This window comes from Takifugu rubripes, chromosome 20, assembly GCF_901000725.2.
Source record: "Takifugu rubripes chromosome 20, fTakRub1.2, whole genome shotgun sequence".
Lineage (NCBI taxonomy): Eukaryota > Metazoa > Chordata > Actinopteri > Tetraodontiformes > Tetraodontidae > Takifugu > Takifugu rubripes.
This window is the reverse complement of record NC_042304.1, coordinates 6,442,712-6,469,055: the sequence shown is the minus strand read 5'-3', so window position 1 is coordinate 6,469,055 and position 26,344 is coordinate 6,442,712. Positions and strand designations below refer to the sequence as shown.

Below are 26,344 nucleotides of genomic sequence, written 5' to 3'. Positions count from 1 at the left end.
ATATCGTTAATGTTCTGCAAAGTAAAAGGAGACGTAGGAGGAATTTATGGACGAGGCGATCCTCCTGTGATCGCCCTGGCCCGTTCCTCGCACCCCTACCTTTGCTCGTTAATTCCATCTCACATTAAAACTTTCCAGAATAAATCATCTGATTTCAGCAATCATATTAGAATGCTCAAACCATCTAGCTATTTATTTAGTCATTTAGTCATGACTTTTTTTGCACATAGTCCTCTCCAACTGTTTTTTTCTTTCTTTTAGGCCCCCAAAACATTTTCGGAACACAAGAAGAGGATCATTTAACAAGTAGAGTTTGGCCGACCCGCTGGTCCATTTTCTGGTTTCTCCTGCAAACTGAGTGAAATGTATCGACTGACAGGCTATTTCCTGCGGTTGTTTTCCAAAGGGGGGGTTGCACGTCACGCTGACTGAGCTGGGCCGCCGCTAACATGACCACATGGTAAAGTTAGCAAGTGGGGAAAACGCATCGGCGTGATGTCTCATTTCCTGTTTTGCGCCGATCGGCTTTGAGGTGGAAGACAGAAACAATGGCTGGGTTGTTACACCGGAATGTTCAGCTGGGAAGCGTTGTGTCCTGGCATCCGCGCGGAGGTTCGTTTGGCGTTCGAACCCCTCAGGTCCAACAACATTTGTGGGATGTGATGAAATGGAGGCGCTAACCCAAGAACAAATGATAGCATCTAAATAGGAAAGAAACCAGCTGTGGGTGTCACAGCAGGAGTCAGTGAGAGGTCCCTCGTCAGGATGGTGGATCTATAATATCGGCAGTATTAGCCCGATCGGAACCATCATGAGGGCTCGACATCAGCCTGTCACCCAGGACTTTCTCAGCCTTCCACCAATCAGAACTTCTCAGGCTGACCGGAGGCAGCGCTGTAGTCGCTGATGCTAATGTTGACATGAGGGGCGGCTGTTCCAGAAACAACAGTATGCACGCTAGCAGGGGAAGATGCTTTTACCATTCCTCCAAACGGACCAGGCCTGAGCCATCCTCGTCCCGCATCCCGCTGGAACAGCACATTTATGCAGAGTAAAACCAGATTGGGATGAGTTTGTGTTCCGACCAGGCTACACGCTACCCTCGTTAGGCTGCCATAGCTTTAGAAGATACAAATGTTACCCTGTGCTGTTCTTTACTCTTACTGAGATCACACAATGCATATTTGGTAATAACCAAGTGTAATAATTGTAACAACTCCTTTCTATTGCAGTTATAACAGTTAGTGATATGGTGTCTTACATGTGAAAAGTGATCTGTGATTTGATATAGTATATTACTGTTTTTGATAATGCCATTGCTAGTTTCTTTAAACCAACAAGTTTTTTGCCTGTATTTTCTCCAACCTGGATGAATCCTCTGCTATTTGGTTTAGCTCCAGCATATTTGAGACTCTGGTTACTTTCCACGGGTTTCTTTACTCTGGCTTTTGTCATTAGTCGGTGATTTCACTTAACATTTACCATCGCTGACATCCAACCTTTTGACAAGACGCAGTGGGATCCTTTTCCTCCTGTCTGCAACACGCTTCCACATCACACGACGCTGTAGTCGGGTTCTGGCCGTCGGGGTTGAGAACAAGCGGCCTCTGTGAGGCATCACATCGGTCTAGACAGATGCAAATGGTGCTACGCCGCCAGCGCCATTCGCACCGGCTCAATAAAGCCATTGAGTCAGTGGCATCTGATGAAATCCACGTGCGGGTCATCTTGCTATTTTTGCATTTTGCCATCTTGCAGATTTGGCGGTTGCATAAACTCGGGTTGGAAGGGTTGTGTTTCCACTAATGAGACAGATGGCGGATTCTTTAACCGCGCATTGCATTAAACTGTATCTGCCAGGGCTCTCCAGTAAATCTACGGACAGATCTGCATTTCAAAATAAAACACCAGCCGACTAAATCTTTGAAGAACAGCCGTTTCTGAAGCTTCACGTTTTACAGCAGATATTTAAAACCAGTGGTTGGCTGAATTTATGCCCCAAATCCAACATTTCATTTTAATTATCAGCTCTAGTATTTGAGGAATAACACGGAACAATCTCACATTTGTTCCCTCTGTAAGCCACCGTCTTAAATGTGTCATTACCGCTGACCTCAAATGTTTGCCCACCGAGTTATAGACTTTAGGTTAACTTTATTCCAATGATCTCACATGGCGGAAACACCCATTCATTCTGTTTATTCATTTTTTTTATTCATGCTTTCAACTAAACTATTCAGGAAGTCACGCGGACTCTGTAATAATGTCTGATGTAAACTGTGTCCTAAAGTAGACCCCAACCTAGGTAAAGGTTTGACTCTTGAATGCTTTAATGCAGAAATGGTGCAGAAATGAATAACATAAAAAGACCAGAATTCTTTATTATAGCCTTGAACAAATACTAATAATAACAACAATGATAATAACAATAACAATAATAATAGTAATAATAATGTCTTTATTACTATCATTTTATGCTGAAATGCAGCGTGCTCCGTGTCCCGGATGGATGCGGCTGCTGCTGCCGCCTCAGGCCGGACGGAGACGCCGCTGACGGCGGCGCAGTTGAAACGAGCCCGCTGTGCAACATGGAACATTTTCCACGCAGCGGGAGGACAAACTCACTCTCAGCAGGGTAAAAAAGGGCTCTGAGTCGCTCCGTGTCTGCGCTCTTCATGGCTTCTGGCTGCGGGGAGGAGGATGGCCAGGCGGAGGGCGCCTCGTGGAGGCTGATCGGGCCGGTGGCGGCGCTCTCCAGCAGGCGCTGCCGGCTCCTGTTCTCCTCCCTCGGCCGCGGCTCTGACGTGTGCCTCTTCTACGTGAAGGGGGAGTTCTTCGCCATGGATGCGCGATGTGCGCATTCTGGTAAAACCTCCACATTAACCTTGATTCAACCGCGTTTCCTCTTTAGAACCAAGCCTGAGAATAACTGCGAACATGTTTATCAGATCTGCTAAAACCAGGATCCATGTAACACATTTGTTGTGATCCGACCGTGTTGTAGAGCTCCCCTCGTTCGTTTTCACAAGATCACGTGATTAATGGTTTCCTGTGTGGCCCCAGGTGGTCCGCTGTGTGAGGGGGACATCGAGGAGGTGGAGGGGGTCCTGCAGGTCTTTTGCCCCTGGCACGACTACAACTTTGATCTCAGGACGGGGAAGTCGGGGACGTCTCTGCAGGTTAGTGGCGAAACCTGGAGCCACATGGGCACCAAAAGAGAATGTTGACAAAATATGACAGGAAGCGCGTGCGGAACACCGGCGGCAGGCGGCGCTCCGCCGGGCTGGACGCACCTGGACGTCGACATGATGTGATGTAACGTTGCATCAATATTGCCTGAGAAATCAAAGCCCGCCGCTCATTGGTTCTGCTTTTGTTTGATGGAGCACATTCTGCTCAAAAGTCGATGTTTGGATTTATGGCTCACCGAGGAGCTCAGACACAAAGTTTCCATAAACAAGGCTCGTCTCATTGATCATTTTTCATCAGCTGTTGTGCATCAAAGCGGGACACACAGTATCAATCCATCAGCCGGTTGGTCCAGTTTAACACTTAAAGGCACGTGCCAACAAAAGAAATCCAGCACATTCTTAATTGTCATATTTTTCAACATTGCTCAATCTCATGTTTCTTTGAGCTTCGTCTGTTTCCTGATTGGATTGGATTTGTTGTTTTTAACAGCAAAACGTCTACGAAGTGAAGCAGGAGGATGGTAACGTGCACGTGAAACACAGCGGCCGCCTCTCTCTGGAGCCTTTTCCCGTAGGTCGGAGGAGTTGAGCGACCTTGAGCCCGTCGGGAGGCCAACCGAGCTCTTTCTGAAGACGCCCCCGAGAGCCAAAGCCATCCTTTTAAAATCTTAGCTGTCATTCTAGTGGAATGTTTCTGCTGTGAACTCGGTGAACTCAGGAAGTGACATCGTTTCTTTTTTGCTCGGTTTCAAACCCGAGTCGTCCATCAGGTGTCACGGCAACGCCGCTAACATCAAAGAACATATGCAAAATGAGCTTTTTAAGCTAGACATCATGGCAAGAGTGATGGAAGTGTTTCGTCTTTACATGTTATGAATTTCACATTCAAACTTTGTTAAATCGATTTTTGTTTGATGGCTTTTTTGCAACTCACTGCCCAAAACCGTCGTTTACTGCAGCTCTGATACAGTAAACTCGTATTTTCATGCAACCTAAGCTACAAAATAACAAGTGGTGTTTATAATCTATATGACAAATATCCAGGAACCATCGTTAAGAGACCTCTGAATGTGGTCTCGTGCTGTAGTTCCAGATGCATTTATCATGTCAGTGTTTTTAATTCTTCAAGACCAGCAGTTGCAACGTTAGTGAACTTTTCCGATTTCTTTTCCGATGATGTCGTACTGCGGAAAGTCACGTTTCTAATTTCTTTTTTTCTAAAATGAGACACAGTAATTATGACTGCATTTTCCAGAGTTTCCCTCCATGTTCATTCATTACTGACGCAATGGGCATCAAAAGGTGGCGCCGAGAGAGGGTTCAAAACCCGAAGTGCGTGTTTCTAGCTCTGTGTGCGTGTGCACTGATGCGAGTGTGTCCTCTGTCCGTCAGCGGTCGAGGTCATTACGTGTCCTGTGCTTGGGTTTCTGGACGTGGCACACACATGAAGGTGGCGTCTCAGTGTGGCTCTGGGCTCTTTTATCCCCAGCTGCGCTTTCTGGTGAGCAGCTTTATTAAAGCAATATTTCCACTGGAAAGACGTGCTCATCGAGGTTTCTGATGCGAGGAGGAGGTGTGGGAGACTGGTCGACATGGTTTTTGGTGCTGGTGTTCATGTTTGCATTTTCAGCTGTGGTTCCTGACCTGTTTGTAATGGTAATTTATTATGTGAATTGGGGATTTTTTTCAAAACAAACAAAAAAAAAGATCCATAGAGATTAATGTATATTCAGTATTTACCTGTAATTTCTTGGTTTTCTGAGCCACAGTGTGAGACTCTCCTGGGTTTGTTTCATGATTGCAGTTGTGATTTGACCTTGTGATCAAAATAAAGTTTTTAAAGATTTTTGACCACTTTTGTAGTGCAAGATTCAAAGAAGGAAAGTAAAACTGTTGACACAAATTCATTTATTTACAGTTTCTTGCTCAATGACAGATTTCATACACAATTTACACATCATGAATTAAGGTCAGAAGTAACAGGGGTGACATCACCATGCAGTACATGAAAAAAGAATTATGAGAGGTTGATATATTTCCTGTTTTACTGGCACTCTGGTCGGATGCCTGGAGCACAGTGTCAGACATTCTGCACGTCTCTACTGTGCTCCAGGCCTCGTGGATCAATCTAATCTTGAAGGTCAAAGATCTGTGCAGAGCAGAACACAATCAGGAGGCTCCTTTATGCCTAGTTATTATCATTTTAACCCCAAAACAAACCAGTTCAGTGTAAAACTGGTTTGTTTTGGGGTTAAAATGATAGTTCCAAAATTCACCGACAAATCCAATCCAAATGTATCTTGGGGAGTATCTTTTATAGCACCAGATGTCCACAATGGAAGAGTTTAGCATGGCTATAAAGGCTGGGTAAGGTTGGAGTTAAGATGATTGCAATAAAATGGGACCTTCATTAAATCCTATGTTTTCTCTTTCTGCGTAAAGGGCTTTGAAATTTTACCATTCCTTTTACAAAGTTTTTGGTTTTCTAGATTGAGAGGACATTACCATTTATGGGGCCAGGACATCAAAACGCATGGCTATTTGTGTTAGCTACTTGTGCTACTGCCGTTCCTGATGAGTATTAGCGAGGGTTCTATTTGCAGAGACGTTAAAGACATCCATTCCAGGGGTTTTCGTCTGCCACTGAGCCAACCATTGCAACCGTTCCTCACTTTCCTTTGAAGCTTTGCAGAAAACAGAGTCGTTGTTTGAAGAGCCCCGGCTAGTACTCACTAAGTCTTGTATAAAGGTTTACTCAGCCTGTTATTGTAACCCTGTTCTTAAACCCCCCTCCTGATTATTTCTTCACATGAATAAGCTGACTCTTCTGTCAAAGCATTTTCCTCTAAAACCCTCCATTCTTCCATGTGCAACCACTTTGAGGCCTGATATTCTGCAAGTGATGGTCCGTGAGGCCCGGTACCAATAATATTTACCCCTAGCCCCCCCAACCCCCCATTTTCCAAATAGTATCTCGAGGCGTGATTGCATCCATGAAATCCCTCTTATGTTTCGGCTCTGACCGTCCTTCCAGCTGCTGGGCTGAGCTGCATTATTATCAGATTTATGTCTCTCCGCGCCTGGCTTCGATCAGCAGCTCCCCTACAGGGCGGATGCTACAGCTGCTGCGGGACGAGTTTCATTTTGATGCGGACTTTGGACCTGCTCGGTCATGGCCGTCCTCGCAGACACGCAATCAGAGAGGTCAGCCAAGAAACCCCAAGTTGTCTCCTAGAAATCAACTCACTGGGCTGTTAGTTAAAGTCAGACACATGTTGTTCCAAAGGTGCCCAGGAGAATATGTCATTAATTTTCTAATTAACACAAAGCCCGTGTTTGCTCGTCAGGCTCCCCTGGTTCTTTTTATTTAGTCCTTCGTGAGTCGAGGCTGAACTAATCTCTCCCACAGGTCTGCCGGTTTGAGATAAACAACTGCAAACTTGTTTTTGAGCGAAGCTTCTTTCTTTAATGACCTTTAATGTCGATACTACAGCAAAACTCTTCTGTCATGAGCCATACTTGAAATTTTAAATGGACGTCATCCAACATGCAGTCTGTTTTTCATTGTTAACCACCATGCTGTTTTTAGGTTGTTTTTAATAACAACAAGGGCCCACTGAGACTTGAAACTCTCAGGAAAATAGATGTTGTTTGAAGTGCAAAAGGAAATTGTGCACACAAGCCTGACCTAAGCCGAGCCATGCTGCAGAATATGAAAGGGTATGAGGTTCAAAAAGGGAAAGAGAAAGCAGGTAAATTACTAGGAATTTTAAAAAAAATTGACTCCTGTCCAAGACAGTGTGACTACCTCCCTCAATAAGGGAGGCGCCGCTTCCTTCTCCAGCAGCGCATGATTGTCTGTTACACGTGGATCTTCTTAAGTTAAACTGTGTAATTATTGCACTTCAGGATACCAAGGCAACAGGATAACACCTGTCAGTTATCAAGTTAGTTTAGACCCCTGCAGATTCTCTACGGAGGGTTTCTGAGATGATTTCAGGACCTCTAGTCACCAACACATTTTAACTCAGCACCAAGAGTCAAACTTGCAGCTGTAAGCTCGTGCGGCTGCTTTGATAAGAAACAGTCGTCAATTTGTCAAAGGAAATCAGGAAGATGTGGTGAGGAGTTGATCTGTATTGATGTTCGACAGATCAGAGAATAAAGTGTGACTGGCAGTCAGCTAGCATCCCTCTGAGCCAGTGTTCTTGCACACACCCGACCAGCCTTTGGTTCCTCCTTTAAGCTAAACAGCCATTCAGGCTCATCATCCGTTGGCACTGGTTCTGCAGCCTGCCACAAGTTTGAACTGAGTGGATCGCACAGTCATGCCTGTACGGACATCGAACCATCAGCTGGGCGTTACATTATTGGAAATTATATATCGGTAAAATTAGCAATGTAGCATGCTAATGAATAACATTTAAAAAGCATGAATAAAGACATCCTCTGTAACCAGTTTGGCAGGCCCGACCACAAAGCACCTCGTGTTTTTTTTTTTGAGTCCCTCTGGTGGAGATAGTTACCCAGTTTGTGGATAAAGGGTTCAGTGTCTGCTGCAGTCGTCACGGACCTCAAGTGTCTTTCTTGAAAGCAATAACCAATTATTAGGTGTTTGAGGTCTAGTTTATATACAGAAATGGAAGGTTTGGTTTCAACTGGACAACTGACGGACGTCAGAAAAAAACCCACTCACTCACAGCCACAGAAATAGTTGGGGTACGTTACATTCTCAAATGTCAAGTTAGTGTACTCATCTATTTATAATAAAATTAAACCAAAGCCTGTTAAATAAAGGGCAGACACTGCAACAGATATAAAAATGTGCATGTCTTTTAGGAATTTAGGGGTTAAAGCAAGAAATTTACACAATAAAGGCTTCAAGTAAGTGTAAGTCCAATGAATATATTCATTCACGCTGCTGTCTGCCTCAGTTTTCGTGATATCTGTAGCCAGGAGGGAGTTTATAATCATAAACAAACATTTACTCCCTTACTTTGAAGTCAGCACATTCGACTAAGACCTGGAAATAAAACACAAAGCACATTAAAATGCTTAGAGATAACAGAAAATAAGCCAGAAAATGATCCACCTCAACATACCTCTACTGTGTTCCTCTACTGGCGTTGCAGAGAACTTGTAGAGGCCCTCCTCCTGGTTGTAGACGTAACTCTGCGACTCTGGGTCCTGCCACGCTGTTCTGAATAGGCCACAATCTGTGTGGAAGATCTCTGCACCTGTAGGCCCTCAAGCTCCCTCATGTCCCTCGCCATTTGAGACAACGTCTGGCCCGGGTTGGTCTGCAGACGCTGGAAAAGACTTTCCCGGCTAATCTTCCTCTCTGGGCAGCTGAAGGTCAGCGCCACACCAAAGTCCGACTTCATCTCCCGGGAGAAGCCATCAGAGGTGCCGTCAAAGCATCGGCCTATGGCGATCTCCTTGGCTACCCTGGGATTCTGGTCCGTAACTGTGTAGATACCATAATTGTGTCCTAAGGGATCAACAGGAGCTAGCATGGTGAATGCATGAGATTCATTGTTCTGAGCTACAGGGGGATGCTTGCTGAGATATTCTTCCAGAAGATTGTTGGTGTCAGTCTTGCGGCAATTCCCTTGTGGAAGGATTGATATGAGGGATCTGTCTACCTCCGATTGATCGAACAACATACCGCTGCATTTAAACTCAACGCACGCTGCCGAGGTGTTCGCCTCACGCATATCCCGAGTGCTACGAATGTCTCTTATACCATAAAGTTTACCTTTTGTTTCTCTGTGTGTCCCTCCCAGATTCCTAGACCTGATCATTACCTCTTTCGGTCCATGGATTTTGACCTTAATGAAACATGCTCTGAACTCCTGAGGATTGGGCCACCAGGACAGATAATCTCCCGTCCAGGTAGTCAAATCATTTTCCTCAAAGGGAACCACATTGTACTCATACTTGTCCTTTTCGACTCTGAAGAATCTGAAATGACTGGCATCCACTGGTGCATTTTCACAAGCTATTAAGTTCTGGTATGGATATATTGGCCCGTTGGTCTCATCCAGATTATTTTGGTTCGGCTTGGCCAAATTGATCCTGAAAGCAGTCTTTTTCAGAGCTGGGTCATCGTGGTCCGAGCGCTGGTAGTCTATTTTATCAAGGTATGGCTGAGACACTCCAATGATGTTTGGATTCATCTTAGGGGTGGAGGGAGCTGCTTCCAGTTCTTCTCCACCCATCATGGCTGTGACGTAGGCAGTATAAGCATCGGGTCTTTGGGCATCACAGAAAGCTGGCAAGCAAGCCCCATTGGATCCAGTTATGACACTGTCAAATCTGCCCCATGCCCTAGGGTTAGATGAATAACCAGGTGTGGGTTCCAAGTTTATTAAGCTAATCACAACACCCTCCAGCTGCTCACTTGGTAAGAACTTGTCGCTCATGTAGGCGCGTACTTTGACGTAGCACCGTCTGTTTTCAGGTACGTCTAAGTTAAAGAGCCTACGTTCCCTGATCTCTATGTTGCCTATGAGGAATGTGCGCTCCTCTCGTTTGTTCCGCCCACGGCCATCAGATGTTGATGCAGAGTAAGAGAAGTCGCTCTCCTCCTCCCAGACACCGGTGTCTGGGTTTAAAGACCACAGTTTCATTTGGGGAATGTGCTCCTGCATTTTGACATGTTGGGTGTCAAGAAGGACTTGGACGGCTCCAGCTCCCAGCATCTCTTTGTTGGTGTCGTCTCTGAAATCCACAGAGAACATTCCATAGGTCCTCAAAGGGAGCATGTCCCCTTCATTGTCCACAAAGTTGAGATCCCCCGGAGTTGCTGCTGCCGTGGTGATATTTCTTGGGTCAATGAATGTAACGCTGGCTTTCACAGTTCCCTCATATATTTCTCCATTGTCCTTATGGAAGGAGTTCGGGGGGATAATCAACTGGCCAATGGGGTCTTCCCCTTGAATTTCCCCAAGACTGATAAAGTTGGTCTCTCCTGCGTTGATATCGATCGCCGCCTGCTTTCTCATCACCTTGACATCGTGATAGATGGAGCCACCTTTCTTATCAAAGATGAAAACCTTCGGAGTGTCAAGAAACTTCTGTGTGGGGTCAACGAAATTCACCACTAACCTTTGGGTATCAGGGGTAATATGCAGGGTAAAACTTCCTTGGTAACCGGTGGTGCCAACTCTCTCTTTACCTATGTATATGTGTCCGAACCGCAGGGGCTCGTTATTGTCAGCAGTGACCACTCGACCGCGGACCAGCACAGTTGGCTGGACACACTTCTGACAGCTACACTGCGTCACAGCTCGGATGGGGAGGCTGTAGCTCCCACAGTCAATCGTTCGCGTCTCCATTTGTTGGACGCCACAGCAGAAGCCCGCTCCATCTCTGCAGCTCATGTCAAAGTCCAGGGAGCCAGCGCACTTGTTGTGGAGGCAGCGGCCGGCGTTGTAGTACTTTGAGTTGGTCCCTGGTTGAACACAGTCCATTGGCAGTCGGATGAGATGTGCCTCCGGGGTTGAATTGCATGCTGGTGTTCCTCTCGCTGTCAAATAAGCCAACAAAGTATGTTAATGATGCACATTTCGATTTCTGTTCCTAAAGGTGCAGTTTAATGTGAGTGATGAACTAGTGGAAAATAGACAGTAAGTAATCTGAAACTCTATCCACTATTACCCCCACACTGAAAGATATATTGTATTTGTTAAAACAGATTTTCTGTGTAGCCTGGAAGCACTGGACAAGTGCCAAGTTGAACTATAAAATATGAATTGGTGATTGGCTGGAAAAGAGCATTTATTTATAAATCACTCAAATGGAAGTTGGAAGAGACCGTTATTGCAACACGATGGTATTGAAATAATCACAAATGATATCATAGTTGTTCTTATAGCATCCTTATTGAGCTCCTCATCTCAGTTCCCTGGTGATTGAATACATATGCAGCAGTGTGATACATGTGAAATACTGCTAATGCCTTTACAAAGAATTAATTGAATTTATGTGCAGTATACTGGAAAATGTGAGAATAAACAGTGCTACAGTGAAGAATGGAAGCATTTATATATTTGCGCAAGTGTTTTGTCCCGTTTTTTTCCATGATTAATTATGGGAAGCAGATATCCATCTGAGCCCTGAGATGGTCTCACTGTAGCAGTCTTCCGTGAAAGCCAGTTTGGAGCTCTCTGTTGTTGCTAACAAGCTCCTGAAGGACATTAGCCATGTGGATTAGGGAACTGCACGGCTTTCTGACTTCAACAAAAGAAAACCAAACAGGCTTTAATGATTCCCCTTCAATACTGGGTGTTCGGAAAGAATCGAGTTTGACTTTTTATAGTCTCCAGATTCATACCACAAAAAAAAGGGAAAAAAAGCCAATTTAATTTCCTAGCTTCAACCAGCGAACACTTAATAAAAACCTACTGCTCCAAGTGCGACCAGACTGAGTTTTGGTGTTTTTCTGTCATTCTTTCATGTGCTTTTAACCTGTTTTTTCTCTCACTCTTTACTTAAGCTGCAGGACTCTGTGGGTTTTGTCTGAATGCCCTAAACACGTTCATGGTTTACTGGCGACTTGATGAGCTCTCTTTAACCGCTGCGTTCGATCTCTCTAGCAGCTGCTCCTTGTATGCTTCTGTCAGTGGTTTCACTTGAATCTGTACAGCCCTTTGAGTAAATACTGCTTTGTTAAATGTGGTGGACAGCAGCCATCCTGAGCCATAAGCCTTATGTTCTGCTTCGAGCCATTATGGCAAATTATTTTATTTGCTGGCTAATGCTGGGAATTATAAAGGCCACTTCTAAAATAGAAGGTAAGTTGACTAAACGCTGTCCAAAATGTCATCATTTTAAATTCAGCTTGTGAGAGAGCTTGTACAATAGCCTATACAAGAAGAACCTGCTTGGTTTGGAATAAAACAAGGGTGTGAAAAGGCTCTAAAATCAGTTCCTTTGACTGTGTTTGCGGTCATGGCTAAATAAACATAGTTACAAATGGTCTTTATCTGAGGAATGTTGTAGCATTAGAAGGTTGTTTGCTTGGTTGTTTGGTGACAAGTCTAATTCATGAAAACACTGGGTTTTCTCTCGACTCCGCTTTTCTGTCTGCATCATCAGATAGAAGGAAAGGAGCAGTCATCCAGGGATAAGATCTGGATGACGTTTTTAAGATCTGATGACATCTAAAATCTTACCGATGACAGTGAGGACGGAGGGAGAAGACTTGATGGAGCCTGCCGGACTGCTGGTTTTGCAGTAGTACTGCCCTGACTGCTCTGGTTTAAGGTCTCGCAGCACGAGCTCTTCTTCATACTTGTACATTTTTTTGTCCAGTAGAGTCCCATTATGGTACCTTAAACATGATCAAATGGTTAGTAAACAGAAATTCACCCTCATAACATAGAGAACGCAATCAAATTACCCTGAGTAAAGTGAGTAGAATTGTGGTACTGGCTGTGATTTAATCTAAACATACAATAAACGTGATTGGCACTCCACATGCTTGGACCATAGACTGTAAACAAGGACTGCAGCCAGTCTAAATGAAGCTAAACCAAGTGTTGCTTTCTTGGCTGTTGACCATCTTTCTAACTGCAGGAACTGCTTAATACAGACAATGAAGTTGTCCTTTATTATGAGCCATTATTGTTCTGTCCGTCTCCTGCATACAGTCCATGACCTCCTGAAACACTAGTTTTAACAATCCATCAATGATCAGTTATGTTTTGATCAACAAACCCCCAGAAAATAAGCTTGAATTGCTGATTTCATCCTCGAAACAAAGACAGATTATAAACTTGACAGAAGACAGAAAACACCTCAAAATCCCACATTTGGACCTTCAGTCAATATGGACTTTGTGCCCATATGTGTTTCACATATCTCCTTTCATGAACACATTTAACATGTAAAAATAGATTTATATATATATATTTATATACATATAATTGAGCACCGATGTGAATCTCACCAGTAGTATTTGTCAGGTGCTGGTGATCCTGTTGCCTTACAGCACAAGAGCGCACGTCCTCCCTCATATCGCACCTTGTCCTCCGGGTGTTTAATCATGTACGGCTTTTCTGTTAAAACCAGGAGGGATTGATTTTACGACCTGACGAGTGTACATGGTGCCACTTTGTTCTGAGATGTCTGATGTCTGATGTCTTCTTTCAACCACTTACCGGCTGATCTGAGGACAGCATGCACCCAGGATATCCCAGTGGTGTTGCTGGTGCCGGAGACCGTAACCGGAGCAAACCTGTCTTTGCTGATGGATATCAACGTTGAACTGGAGGAGCAGACACCAGTGACCCTGAACTGACCTTTGGCGTCTGTTCGAGCGAGGACCACCTTCGGCTGGTTGGCCAGCGCCACCCAGGCTCCTGCAACGGGCACGCCCGTCACACTGAGAACTTCTCCATGCAAAATGTGGCCTTCGCACACACACAGGCTGCAGTCCTCACTTGGGCGTCCCTCGGGGCACGCCAGCTGACATTTGGCTGTGGAGACGTGGATGCCAAAATGTCAAACGTCATAACTGCACGAGTACAAAGAGCAGTGTGACTTTCACATACATGGGCATGGAGCCTTGCCGCACTTCTGCACCTCCACGGGCCGTCCGGTACACTGAACCTTTGCCGACGTCCTCGCACAGGTCCTCCTCCTACTTCTGCGGCCCCCACCGCATGTCACTGAGCAGGTCCCCCACCGTCCCCAAGGACGCCACTTGGCTGATCACAAAGAGAAATACAGTGGAGGAAGGCACAAGGGTGTCATCATCGTCTCCTCTTTTAGCCTTTGCCTTTTAACTTTTATGTATCACCGAGATCATTTAATTATTTTTACTGATTGGAGCTGTAGATCCTCTTATTCTCACCTGTGCAGGGAGGGGTGGAACACTCTCTCCTCTCCGAATGGTGCCCCTGGCAGGCGGGTACCAGCAGCAGAGGCAGGGGCTGGGAGTTTACACATTTCCTGTGGCGAACCTTGATGCCAACGTCGTCACACACCGTGGTTGAACAGGTGCCCCAGTCGCTCCACTCTGTCCAGTAGCTCTGCGCTGAACACACAGACGTGGGTACAAAGTCATTCTACAAATAAGCAGGAAGTCTTTTAATGTGACCATTGACAAAAAGTGTTCCTTTCATTCCTCCCTGTAGCTACTGAGGGATGAATGTTCATGTTCTGGCTGGGCAGCTACCTGAGGGACACTGGAAGCGGACGTGGTAGTTGGAGCACGCGCGTCCATTGGGCTGCTCCTTGTTGATGCACCAGAAACCTTTGTCCAGGCTGGAGTGCACCACTTCCCCAGTGTCTGCAGCTGCCACCCAGTCTGTGGTCCGGGCCTCCATGGCCATGGGTCGTGGGCAGACCCTCTCCCTGTAATAGAATCGGATGGCTTCCAGGCGTTCGTAGTCCCCGTTCCCTCCAGGGTGGTCGATGTTGAACCAAGAGGTCCACTCTGTCACCCCTGGAGACACATCCAGGGACAACATGAATGAGCAGGAGGTGGGGGAGAGATAGAAAACTAAACAATTCAACTCCAGAATGAGGAACAACATAGGAAGGGTGCTGGAGGCAGCAACTCAGCATGGACTGGTTTCAGAATTTAAAGTGACTTCAAGCGCCAGGGAATGAAAACCTCAAATCTGGAAGAATTTAGGCTTTCAAGATACAAACCAGTCAGTGTTACGTGAATTCATGGATATAGATTATATATCACACTTATAAACATCTGCTCACCCAAATTCTTGCAATTTATTCATTGAGGGAACCTTGAGAGACCATCCTCATGAATCACACAAATCTGTGAGTGATTATGGTGGGAACACGGGGACGGGCTGCCGGGGGGGCGCTCGTCAGCCCTGCAGGTTATTAAAGCCATTTGTGTCACACCTCATGTATCAGGAAAGTTTTGAAGACAAGGACAAGTAGTGCAATCGGACATAGCAAGATAAACATAGCTGCAGCTGTGGCTCCGCCCCCTGACCATATCCCACAGCCGGCCAAAACACAATAGCTGCCGACTTCCTGTCTGAGCAAGACCTCCTCGCCTCTTCAGACTCTGCCCCACTCTGGAGTGCGTTGCTGCTGAAAGATTCCTACCTGCTGACTGCAGGTCAGTGAAGGTGTTGGGGGCCGCCCTCCGGCTCCTGTCCGACTGACTCCAAGGCCTCATGGATCCTGCAGACAATGGCAGAAACAAAAGGATGAAGTGGGGGGAAAGAAGGCACCACGACTGACTCGTCTCCCAATCAGTGAACCATGGACGTACGGAAATACGTTTGAATTTAGTAGAAAATCTAACCGCTTATGTGTAGCTAAGGCTCTAATTCTTGGTTTTCCCTGCTTTATTTGAGTCTTTATTGAGCTAATTTGCCTCTTTATTGAGCTACTTTACATCTCTTGAGCTCATATAGATAATTGAGAGGAGCTGTTTGAATCCCACCCATCACATCATCCTTTCACCGCCCTCCTTATTGCCCCCCACACACCCCCTCCTCACCCGCGGCCTTAGTCAAACTCCACCTGCGATGGACCAGTTGAGCTGGAAGTGGCCAAGCATGCACGCTGGCACCAAACGTGAGGCTGATGAAAAAGGCGATTTTGACCATTTTGCGTCCTCATTTTCTGGTTCATCTGAATGGGTCTTTTGCACATTGAAACGCATTCTTTCATATTCCTGCAAAAACCGTCCCACGTGTCAGAAACGTCACTTGTTTGCTTGACATTTCGTTTCTCACTTTCCCTCATGGAAAAAAAAAAAATCAACATCTCAGCCCGTGACTGTGGCAGTAAATAGCTCCCTGGCTGTGTAATGTGTGCAGTAACTTAGCACTTTTGTGGAGACGCTGCTGGGTTTATGAGCGCCGAGCACAAAGGCCTGTATTGATCCCAGCCTCCGTCCATTTTTACGGCTTAATTCGAGCCTTCGAGCCTCAGCTGGCTGTTTCTCTTCAATCCTTGATGCTTTTCATAGGTTTAGAAGAGAAGAAGTAGAAGTGTCCAAAAATGCGTTACATAAGCGTGAGGGTAATTTAGAAAGCTCCAGGATTTGTGATGCTGGATTTGCTGGATACACAGAAGCAAATGCTTTCTTAGTGATCTGCTGCAGATGTGGCTTTGTTTGCGCCCTTCGTTTCACACACGTTAACCTCCTTTCGCCTGTGGCCTCCTGATTCCCGCATCTGCGTTTGTTATGAACTTCGAGCGAGAGCGTTCCTGCCTCCCTCTTCACTGTCACCGGCGTTTAAAACGTCTTCTTTGGCGGAGCCCGCGGCGAGGACACGCACACAACCTCTGGGTTTCACGTAATCAACAGCGACTTCAGAATGTTGGGCTAATTATTTACCTTCCTCACTCTGAGGTGCATCCATAAAACTGTCTGCTGGTTACGTAACTTTTCTTTCATGCTCACACCAAAAACCAGGAGAACGCACAGCAGAACCTTTCAGCTGCCCGTGATGGCTTCAAGATGTCTCCAAATGGGAGCAACACAGCAAACAATTGTTAGCGTTTTATGAAGTGACTAATGGCTTTAGAAAGTCAAAAGAGGAAGCCGATGAGCTCCCTCAGAAGGCCGCTGGTTTGCGTGGTGACCTTTATTACTGGCGGTGTTCCAGCGGCAGGCTGACAGAGCTTATTGTGCTTTTGAGGGACATGTTAACGCTTTACAAAGTAGAAAAGCCAGGAGGGTTTTATAAGGTACTGCTTCACATGGATGGTATGTGAGGGAGTTTGAGGCAACAGAACTTTGCTTGGGGGTGATGTAATGAGGCAATAATTAATGATTTCCTCTTACATGTTAGAAAATGGATCATTAGTTGCACCCGCTGGTCCTGTCTTTCGGTTCTGTTGTTGCATGTTTCTATAAAAGCTTTTCATTAAAAGTTTTACGGTGTGAATTTCGGGGACTGAAGGCTCAAAAGCAGAAACCCTGACCTCATGCTTGTGACGTCACATGACTTCCATTTTCTTGTGGCCATAATCCCCAGTAGAACGACTGGTTACTTTGGTGTGGGTGGGTGTTATAAAAGTTCAGTAACCCTTTTGATGAGTTGTGTGTGGCAGCCATCTCAGCCACCGCAAATGTTGTTATGGTTCTGACTTTCTTCCCCGCTGTTTGACCTTTGACCCAAGCCCCGCCATGTGATGTTTATTATAAACCTCAGCCGGTGACCCTCGTAAACTCCTGACAGGTAACAAGATACATTTAACAAGCTCGTGTATGTTCCGCTCAAGCTGCAGCGCTTCACCGCTCCACCTATTTCTTGCACCTGAATGTCACACCACGTGTGTAAAGTGCCCAAAATACCACATATTTACCGTCTCTCAGGGATAATTTTGGAAGTAATGATTTGGTTCGGTCTTAAAATCAGCCCGGTTTCTCAAAGCCAGGCTACAGGATTATAAATCCTGTGCTGTTAGATGTTAAACTGTTTTTTTAATGGTGCCATGCACGTAATAAGCGGCAGAGGGGATGAGGTAGACGAGAGGTGGCCTCTGTCGGATTACAGCTGCTGATGTTCGCTGAGAGACAAAACGCTTCACAGACGATGTTGTTTACTTTCAAAAATCCTCAGCGCAGTTGAAAGAGCGCGGTTGTGCTGCTGGGGTGACTGGTCTGTATTTCATGGTTTAAAGAAGCCTTTACTGTATTTGGCTGGCGGAGGGCTTAGCCGAGGCGTGTGTGGTTGCTGAGGAATCTGCTTTTTCTCTTTACATCATTCGCTCATCTTCCTCGTTTCCCCGATGTTCCCTCCGCCCTCAGATCTGAGTCTGATTCATCTGACATCTGCGGCTCGTTAAGAGCATCGATTTTTCCCGACAATAACTAATGAAGCAAGTCGACCACAGAATTTGAGGGTTTACAAGTGCATAAGGAAGATATTGTGTCCTGTTTTGCTGTTTTGAAATCGCCGAAGGTCCTCGCATGAACCTCTCCTGGACGTGCACGAGCGCAGAGCCAGCAGTGAAGCATGCGATTAGCCCTGCGCTAAAGAATCGATTGGCACGCGTGCGTGCGCGCATACCTCGCAATAGGAAGAAAAGATGCAACCCCGCCTCTGAGGTTGCCATTATTGTTGATTTTAATCAGTTCCATCTTTTTGATCCGCCGGAGTCCCTCTGCGCTCATTAAAGTCCGCTGGCCAGACTAATGTGTCTGGATCAGACAGTGGTCAACATCTGGAGAAGTAGCCTCCGTCTGCGCGCTCAGACGCAAACACACACGGTTGGAGATGGATGGAGATGGATGGTTACAGGTCAGACAGGGTTAAAAACAACCAGCGGGGGACGCTTGCTAAGCCTATAGCAGGCGGTATGGTTAGCGTACCACGAGGAGGTGCCAGGCTGCTCTGTTCTCTCAGAGAGGATGAAGACATCCTGAAACAGCTGCTACCCTTAAATAGGAAAATGCCTCATAAATCTGAGTGGAGAGAGACAGAAAACAAAAGCAGGGACAGAGAGCGTCCGATAGAGAAGGACGACAGGTTCGGAGGTGATGGATGAAGAGAGGGAGACATATGAGAGAGGTGGGGCGGGGGGGGCACCTGGTGTATCGCGCAACGATCAACTGAAATTTGTTCCTCGGGGTAAATTTAATGAGTAATGATCAGATTGTAAATGTAGTCCAGATCCCAATAACGAGCAAAAAACACAAAATTGGGTCCCATCCAGCACACATGCTGAATTTCAGGCCAGATCGTGCAAAAGTTTTGAGTTATGCTGGTAACAAACGCATTTACAGACCAAAACGTAATCTGCGTTGGCAGAGGAAACCGAACAGCCAGATGGAGACAGTAATTAAAGTAGCGAGGGAGGCATCAGAAAGAGTGATAGGAAAGAGTGACATGTCGGCCAACTCCAGCAGGAATAAAAGTCGTTTCACCTGCGCTCTTTGCCCCCCTTCCCCCCCCCCCCCCCAGTTTCTTCCATTCTCTCATTGAAGCCCAGCACAGTCCCAGCAGGTGGTTGCTGGACAACCCGATCCCTCTGTTTATGATTATTGCCTCCGGTTTCCAGGGTGATCGCATGGGATCACGCCTTCAGGCCCCGCTGGCACCGGGATCGGAGGTGAAACCAGGACATTTAAAAAGAACCGGCCATTTTAGGGACGCGCTGTTCTGACCCCTGACTGCCGCACTCAGTCGCCATTTTAGCCAGTCGGTGACGTCTCTGCTGCCGCCTGAGAAAACTTCCCCATCTGCACGACGGAATTGTGGAATTGAACTGAGAAAATATTGGTTGAAAATGTAGAACTGAGACTTGCCACGTTTCTCTTTTACCGCCGCCACGAGCCAGGTGGCTCTCGGGGGCGCAGGATTGATCCAAGGCTTTAAGACATCGAACATCTCCTCCCTGCATCCTCACACTCCTGCCGGTAATCACGGGGTCACGGTATCGGATTAAATAAAATTAAATATTACTTACTTTGACCCAGAGCCAGAGAAGCCAGGAAAGCCAGCAGGAGGGCCACCTTTGTTAATCCCAACATGACCCCCTTAGTGTCTGATCGCCGTGGAAATGAAGTGACTGACAGTTCTGGTCAGGTGTGAGTGATGCTGCCGGTCGAGCTGAGCCTCCCCCGCTGCTCGCTGCTCTCTCTCTCTCTCATCTGAGTCGAGTCGCTGAGACAGAAGCTCAGGCATTTTTAAAAGAAGGGGGCATCGGAGAGAGGACGCCAATCCAGCCCCTCTCTGCTCACCATTGGCCAGTGAGACGTAACATCTGGATCCCCCATATGCTCTCCAAAAAGAGGTGAGGACAGTGTGTGTGTGTGTGTGTGTGTGTGTGTGTGTGTGTGTGTGTCCTTGTATTTGTTCCATGTTGAGTACCATCATACTTATTCTACTAGCTAAGTGAGGACATTTTGGCAAGTCCAGACAACTTTGAAGGACTTTTTGAGGATTAAGACGTGTTTTCGAGGGTTAGGGGTTGGGGGGTTGGGGGGTTGTGTTTTCACCTGTCTTTGTTTTGAATTAAATGTAATATCTTTATCCAGTTTCCCCAAACATTGAGATTTTTATATTCCAGTTATTATTTGGTCTGTTTGTTAATTTTCTTTTATACAAACTCAGGAAACAGATTTAATTCACCATTAAACTGGCTTCAGTCACCCTCTGCGCAGTGTCAGCCCCCCCCGCCCCATTTTACCTTAAACCCATCTGACACTGCCAGATTATCCTGCCTCTGCTCCGCTCCTGCTTTGGTTCTGTAACATTTTAACAGTCGCTGATTGCGAAGCGTCACGGTGCCAAAGAGGGGAAGTGTCGTCATGCCGCTCGCCATTCAGGAAACAGTCCTCGCAGCACCCAAGCGAGGCGTCCCGGTGAGGTGTAATGTACCTTGGCCGCTTCGCAGGATGTGATTTGTTGCAATTTAGGGACAACGGTTGTAAAAACACAAATGATCTAAAGTGAAAGAAATGCGGTGTACATTCATGTCTTTTACAAATGTCCCTGGCAGAGGCGTCAGAGCACTTTTCTAAATGAATGCACCTCCTGGAAACACACTCCAGTCGCACTCCGGGGCAACAACAAAAAGGCTTTTCTCCCGTCAAATTCCGGACGGATCTCAAAAGATTTACAGGTGGGGGGAAGGGAATTTGGATTTCTTTCATTTGATCATTTGTTAATTCTTTTATCAAGCAAAATATATGAGATGAGATCACTCATTAATGAGTTTTACCATACTAATGAATTCTTCCTACTGTGAAGGAGGACTGTTAAACCCTCAGATTAATCTCAGGAAGCCTCAGATTAATATGAATTCATTAGAACCCATTTATCCCAGCAAGGGCGGCTCTTTTTTTCTTGACAGCTTGTTAACACCCCCCTCTCTCTTCATCCATCATCAGTTATCGTCGACTTCATAGCTGTGCGCTGACCTGCTGACCTCTGACCTCTGACCCCACTGACCCACTCAGCTCTTATACTGACAGCTTGTTATAATTAATGTATTTCCCTGATTCTCTCCTCTACCTGTCCTCCCCCCTCTCCACCCTCTCTACCCAGCCCCCCCATCAGCAGGAGGGTCCCCCTACATGAGCCTGGTCCTGCTCAAGGTTTCTTCCTGTTGGGGGGAGTTTTTCCTGCCACTGTTGCTTGTCTGGGGTCAGGCCCTGGGATTCTGGAAAGCACCTAGAAACAATTCTGATTGTAACAGACGCTATATAAATAAAGATTGATTGATTGATTGATTGATTGATTGATTGATTGATTGATTGATTGATTGATTGATTGATTGAGCGATCGATCGTCTCCCCCTGGGTTCTCTCCTCAGCCACCCAGCACAGATATGTGGGCACCTCCTGGTTGGACCACGGTGTCGGTCGCTCCATCTGTCTGCAGTCACATATCTGTCAGCTCACATGGAACTCACCTGTCCCAGGTACTGGCACCTGATCCAGGAGACACTAGTGGTAAAGCCCCGTTAGATATATGCTTGAGTCCTCCTGTCTTCCACTCATGAGCTTCCGATGAGCTCTAGTCTGTGGAGCCCTCTCAGGAACATGTTTGCACTTCTAGACGATGTGATTCTACAACCTGCATGTTTAGCTGGAAGACAAACACCTTTCACAAAAATCCTTCAGGATCACACTGTTTATGTCTCACCTGTCTGCTTCTTCAGCCTGTAGAAATCCACCCCACCGTGCGCGTGTGTGTGTGTGTGTGTCCTGATCTGGATTAACACTACTAACCTTCTGTTTCTGACCTGAATTGTTTAACTGTTTGCTTCTATCTGGATTTCTGGGCCCTTTTTGACCTTGATGCAACTCAGGAGCTAATCGCTGGTCCTGTCTCAGCGATTGTCCAAGACCTGCTTACATTCTGCGAGCAAACCTGAGCTGATCCTGAATCAGGTTTACTCTGTTTGTCATCAGTGCATCATCTGTAAACTGAGTTATCACCCTGTCACGTCAACAGGCTGGTTTGCAAGTGGGGTTTGCGAAGACTAATGGACAGATTTCAAGGAAATAACCATAAAGTTATCATATTCCCTTGCAAATCCAGATGTGGGATGGAGCCCAAAATTATACCTGCGCAGAATTTTAAGTGACGACTGATATATGGACTCTCCTTAGTAACAACTCTAGACAATAGTCAGTAGACAAGTATCCATAATAGGAAAGTCCTAACATTTATTCCACATGTCAGACACAAAGAATGATCAGATTTCTGCTCCACGTGTTGTAGCCTGTTAGACCTGTCACCTTCCGACCCTCGGACTCCTTCGAATGCCACCGTCGGTCCAGACCCATCAACGCTCGCGCCAGCGCTCATACCGGGCATGAACAATAGGGCGGCGGTGGCGAGATGAAGCTCCTGATACGAGCTGGACGCTCATGAAAAACAAGACGCACCAGTGCAGTTGTGCAGCCTGCGTCAGTCCTGTTTGACAGATTTAACACCGGCACACCAGAAAAACAGATCAACATTCCTTCTCTCTGACTTGGGTTGACATAGTGATCTCACACACACACACACACACAGACACACACGCGCGCACGCATAGAGGCATTAGTGGATTAGCATTCAAAGATGCTCCTGCTTTGTATAAATGTGCACTACCTCATCTGTAAACAGCAGCGCTCTCGCTTAGTCATTCTCACTGGAGCTTGAATCTTTGAGGTCCGTAGCGAGAAGCCTCCCCTCCACAGCTGATTGTAGCCGCCTCACACTTGTTTATGGCCAAATCAAATCCAGGTGGGAACCAGTAAACAGAAGTAGGAGTCTGTGCTCATCAAAACTGATTGGAACCAACGCGTCTGTATCGCCTCTCTGTGTGGCCTGGGCATTAATGACACGGTGACAGTGGTCTGGGGACATGTGAGGTGCAGCCTCCTGAAGGGCCAAATCAACATCTGGTCGCGGTTAAACGCGGACATTTAAGAGCCGATCTCTCTCAGAATTCTTTCACGGATGCGTGTGAGAATCTGAGAACGATTGAGGGTTCAGTCTGAGGGTTATTGGCTCCACATTTGTCTTTTCACACATGAAGCACTCAGGGGAACGTCACCAACTGCATCCTCTGGATCCGATGAACTGCTTTAGTGGACCAGGGCCTTTCAGATCTCTTCATCTGTGGAGGATCTCCAGCTGTATTTACACATGCAGGTCATCTGGAGTTAGGACAATTAAGGCAGCAGTTGTTACTCTTCACACATGCAGAGATCCACTGGGTAGTTTTTCTTATGAAGCCAAGGTTAAGGTGAAGGAGACTTCAGTATACTGCCACCTAGCGTCTCACGCAGGTATTAAAATAAAAAGACCGACATTTTCACTCGGGCATTATTTTATTGTTTGTAAATGAACACATATTACAGTCGAGGCGTGTGTTTTCACATTTAAATCAATTCTAGAACTTACAAAAATGCACAAAAGCGATGTTGGTAAGTGTGTGTCGAACATAGGCAAACCTTTTTGACTGATTTAATGTGTTTCTTCATCATGGACGACAGCCGCTCGTCTCTGCCATGCAGCTCTTTTGGACTTGTAAGTCTCTGGTGGAGGTATGTTTGCCTTCGAGATAAATGAAAACTGCTTGAAGTTAAGAGGGAAGTGTATTTTGTGGCCGTGTGCGTCATCGGTTTGTCCTGAATTGCCCAATAAGCCTGGCTCTGTCCTCCAGCTCTTGTTTGGTGAAGTCGTTGGTATTTTTCAATGGAAACAGCTGCATTTAAATGTTGCCACAGCAGCAATAAGAGAGGCAGAGCAATAAAACTGCAGCTCAGACGGCCGACTAATGAGCTGAAATGCTACAGAGGTTAAGGAAGTTAATCTGCAATTACCTTTAAAAGTCAGTTTATTGGCTTATTCACTAAATCTGTGGATCATGTGAGCGTACCACTCAGACAGTGTGAAGTCATTTAAGGATTAACACTACTGAAACCTCAAATTCCTTTTGCAGGCTAAAGACAAGAAGGAAACAAGTCAAACTGTATAGCATCAGCATGTAATTGCATTATCTTCAGTTTCTCTCCCTCCCCATCTACAGGTCTCTCTGACCTCAGGTGACCTCTGACCCTACACACCTGTCAGTTTTACCTCTACGTCTTCAGAATGACATATGTCTGCCGTATGTCTGTTCTTCTCTTTCTGTCCTCGCTCCCCCACCCCCCTTGTACCCAGCAGGAGGGTCCCCCCATGTGAGCCTGGTCCCTTCTCAAGGTTTCCTCCTGTTATAAGTTTTTCCTGCTAGTGTAGCTTGTTCAGGGATCAGACTTCGGATTTTAGCAACAACTTGAGACAATCTAGATTGTTAAAGATGCTGCGTAAATAAAGTTGAACAGTCAATCAGCGCAAAGTATTCATGTCCGTCTAATTCACCGCTTGGTCGGCATTAGCTAGCATTAGCTTAGCTTTACTCTAAGGTATGTGCTGACAGAATTTTATGTCTAATGTCTAATTCACCGCTTGGTCGGCATTAGCTAGCATTAGCTTAGCTTTACTCTAAGGTGTGTGCTGACAGAATTTTATTCACCAGACTCGTTCAGACATGTTGAAGAATAACAGCCTGCTAGTTTAGTCTTTTTCCCCCTTTACTTCACTCCAGTGACCCAGAACAGACAGCTGCTAAAGTCTTCGTTCTATAAAACAGCCACTTGTTAACTTTGTCTGCCTCTTGCAGAGCAGGTTGGACGCGGCGCGTTTTGCTGCAGCGGCTGCAGAACCGCTCTGTTATTATTCGCGGCCCGGTGATTTACGGGCTGTTCTCTTTAACATTACATACTGTATCCCCGTTTTATAGTTGCATTAGTCACGCTTGATGTGAAATACGGCTTCGCAGGCAGCGCAGCGCCGAGTCAAAGACAACAAAGCAGCAGAAAGCGAGCCATCCTTTCAAAAGGATCCTTTTTATTGGACAACAGGAGCTGCCTGGGTCCTCCGGGATAGCTTAGGAATGGACAGGACGGCGCAGGTGAGGCTGTCGCAACAAAACGAGGACACAACAGACACCCGAAGCCAGAAGTTCTTAGCAACAGACGCGAGTAGTTTAATGTGAGGGAGGAGGAGCAAAAAGGTTCATCTCTCTCTGTACCTATAAAGGATCACCTGTTTCTACACCATTTCCAACTAGACTGATGCGAAACCCACTCATGCCGTTCCTTAAAAAGACACGATCACGGATTCTACAGACCGTCGCTAAGCAGCACGTTTGGTTTAGTCGTCACAACTCAGGCATCAACGTTAAATCACGATAAAGAACTAGAAACCATAAAAAAAATACCCAAAACAGGAGAATTGCTTAACTGCACGTGTTCTGCAGTGAGGAGAGGCCGCGCCGGCTTCCTGCCTTTCCGTGTGTTACAGCTCAATGGTGCAGTCTGTTCCGGGGTATTCTGGGATGTTGAGCTCATATTTTTTCTGAATGTCATAGGGCAGGAAGCGTCCGGCCAAGAAATGCTTCCCTGAGAAACTCATGGCGCACTTTTTCGGAGCCGTGAGCGAGATAAGAACATCTGGGCTGATCCCGCCCTGGCTCGGCTCCTCGGCGTCCCAACCTATGGAAGACAGGAAAGAAAACACGGGGCGTGAGGACGCGGGTGGAGATCTGAGGTTTCTCCTCCTCCTCCTCCATCCTGCAGGCCTGGAACACCTGACAGAGGGAGCCTGGATGCTAATCCATCATATGGTGTCTCCCAGGCGAGCGCTTACCTGAGGGCACGTCCACGCTGACGATGGGGACGTTGACTTGCTTCAGGGTGACCAGAATTCCAGAGTAGGGCTCCTTAATGTTGGAACAGTCCGCCTCCGGGCCCAGCATGGCATCAATCAGGAGGTTGTAGGCGTCGTTTATGAGCTGGACCTGAGCAGAGCAGGAGGACATCAGCGTGAAACCCTCGCCGCCGTCGTGATTCACCGAAGCCTGCGGTCCTCCAGCGGTCCATAAAAAACGTTTAATGGATTGCAGCATTGGAAAGCAAACAAAAGCTTGAAAGCCGCGGGGAGGGTTCACGTGGAGCCGTGGCCACGAGCCAGGAGGCGTTGACGTTCCCCGGTGGTCTGATGCCGCGCTGCAGCTGAGATCGGAGCGGCTTACGCAATCCACACGTGATCTCGTGCAAAGGTTCAGATGTGAAGGGGCAGACCACACCGGTATCCATCCGCCCAAGCCACAGGCAGCCCATCATCATCATCATCATCATCATCATCTCAAGTTAAAGA

General features: G+C 46.5%; 3 protein-coding genes across 3 annotated transcripts in view; 1 reads left to right on the top strand and 2 right to left on the bottom strand.

The window, feature by feature from the left end:
* The first annotated feature begins 2,675 nt into the window (after window positions 1–2,675).
* Window positions 2,676–5,042, top strand: LOC101067498 (Rieske domain-containing protein). The gene is made up of 3 exons (XM_003974072.3): window positions 2,676–2,865; window positions 3,064–3,179; window positions 3,682–5,042. Exons 1-3 carry the CDS (start codon window positions 2,676–2,678, stop codon window positions 3,778–3,780), a joined length of 405 nt encoding a protein of 134 aa, XP_003974121.1. The 3' UTR covers window positions 3,781–5,042.
* Window positions 5,043–6,668: 1,626 nt separating this feature from the next.
* cilp2 (cartilage intermediate layer protein 2) lies at window positions 6,669–19,878 on the bottom strand. Its single transcript, XM_011614687.2, has 10 exons — window positions 19,608–19,878; window positions 15,282–15,359; window positions 14,377–14,646; window positions 14,053–14,235; window positions 13,751–13,906; window positions 13,358–13,675; window positions 13,147–13,255; window positions 12,371–12,528; window positions 8,294–10,722; window positions 6,669–8,214 (listed from the first exon to the last, which is right to left on the bottom strand). The coding sequence occupies exons 1-9, from the start codon at window positions 19,669–19,671 to the stop codon at window positions 8,309–8,311; spliced, it is 3,750 nt and encodes a 1,249-aa protein (XP_011612989.2). The 5' UTR covers window positions 19,672–19,878; the 3' UTR covers window positions 6,669–8,214; window positions 8,294–8,308.
* Window positions 19,879–23,453: 3,575 nt separating this feature from the next.
* The window catches only part of yjefn3 (YjeF N-terminal domain containing 3), a 28,587-nt gene continuing 25,696 nt past the window's right edge, over window positions 23,454–26,344 (bottom strand). Inside the window, exons 5-6 of the mRNA XM_003974012.3 lie at window positions 25,835–25,985; window positions 23,454–25,680 (exon numbers count right to left, since the gene is read on the bottom strand). Coding sequence (XP_003974061.1) covers window positions 25,484–25,680; window positions 25,835–25,985 — 348 coding nt within the window. The 3' untranslated portion in view covers window positions 23,454–25,483. The remainder of the gene's footprint in view (window positions 25,681–25,834; window positions 25,986–26,344) is intronic.

Excerpts from the sequence above, each read along its gene's own strand:
- LOC101067498 (XM_003974072.3), top strand. The coding sequence starts at position 2,676 with ATGGCTTCTGGCTGCGGGGAGGAGGATGGCCAGGCGGAGGGCGCCTCG. Across the intron at positions 2,866-3,063 it reads TGCGCGATGTGCGCATTCTG|GTGGTCCGCTGTGTGAGGGG; the intron begins GTAAAACCTCCA and ends GTGTGGCCCCAG. Across the intron at positions 3,180-3,681 it reads AGTCGGGGACGTCTCTGCAG|CAAAACGTCTACGAAGTGAA; the intron begins GTTAGTGGCGAA and ends TGTTTTTAACAG.
- cilp2 (XM_011614687.2), bottom strand. The coding sequence starts at position 19,671 with ATGTTGGGATTAACAAAGGTGGCCCTCCTGCTGGCTTTCCTGGCTTCT. Across the intron at positions 14,647-15,281 it reads CACTGACCTGCAGTCAGCAG|GGGTGACAGAGTGGACCTCT; the intron begins GTAGGAATCTTT and ends ATGTGTCTCCAG. Across the intron at positions 13,676-13,750 it reads CGGCAAGGCTCCATGCCCAT|CCAAATGTCAGCTGGCGTGC; the intron begins GTATGTGAAAGT and ends ACGTCTCCACAG.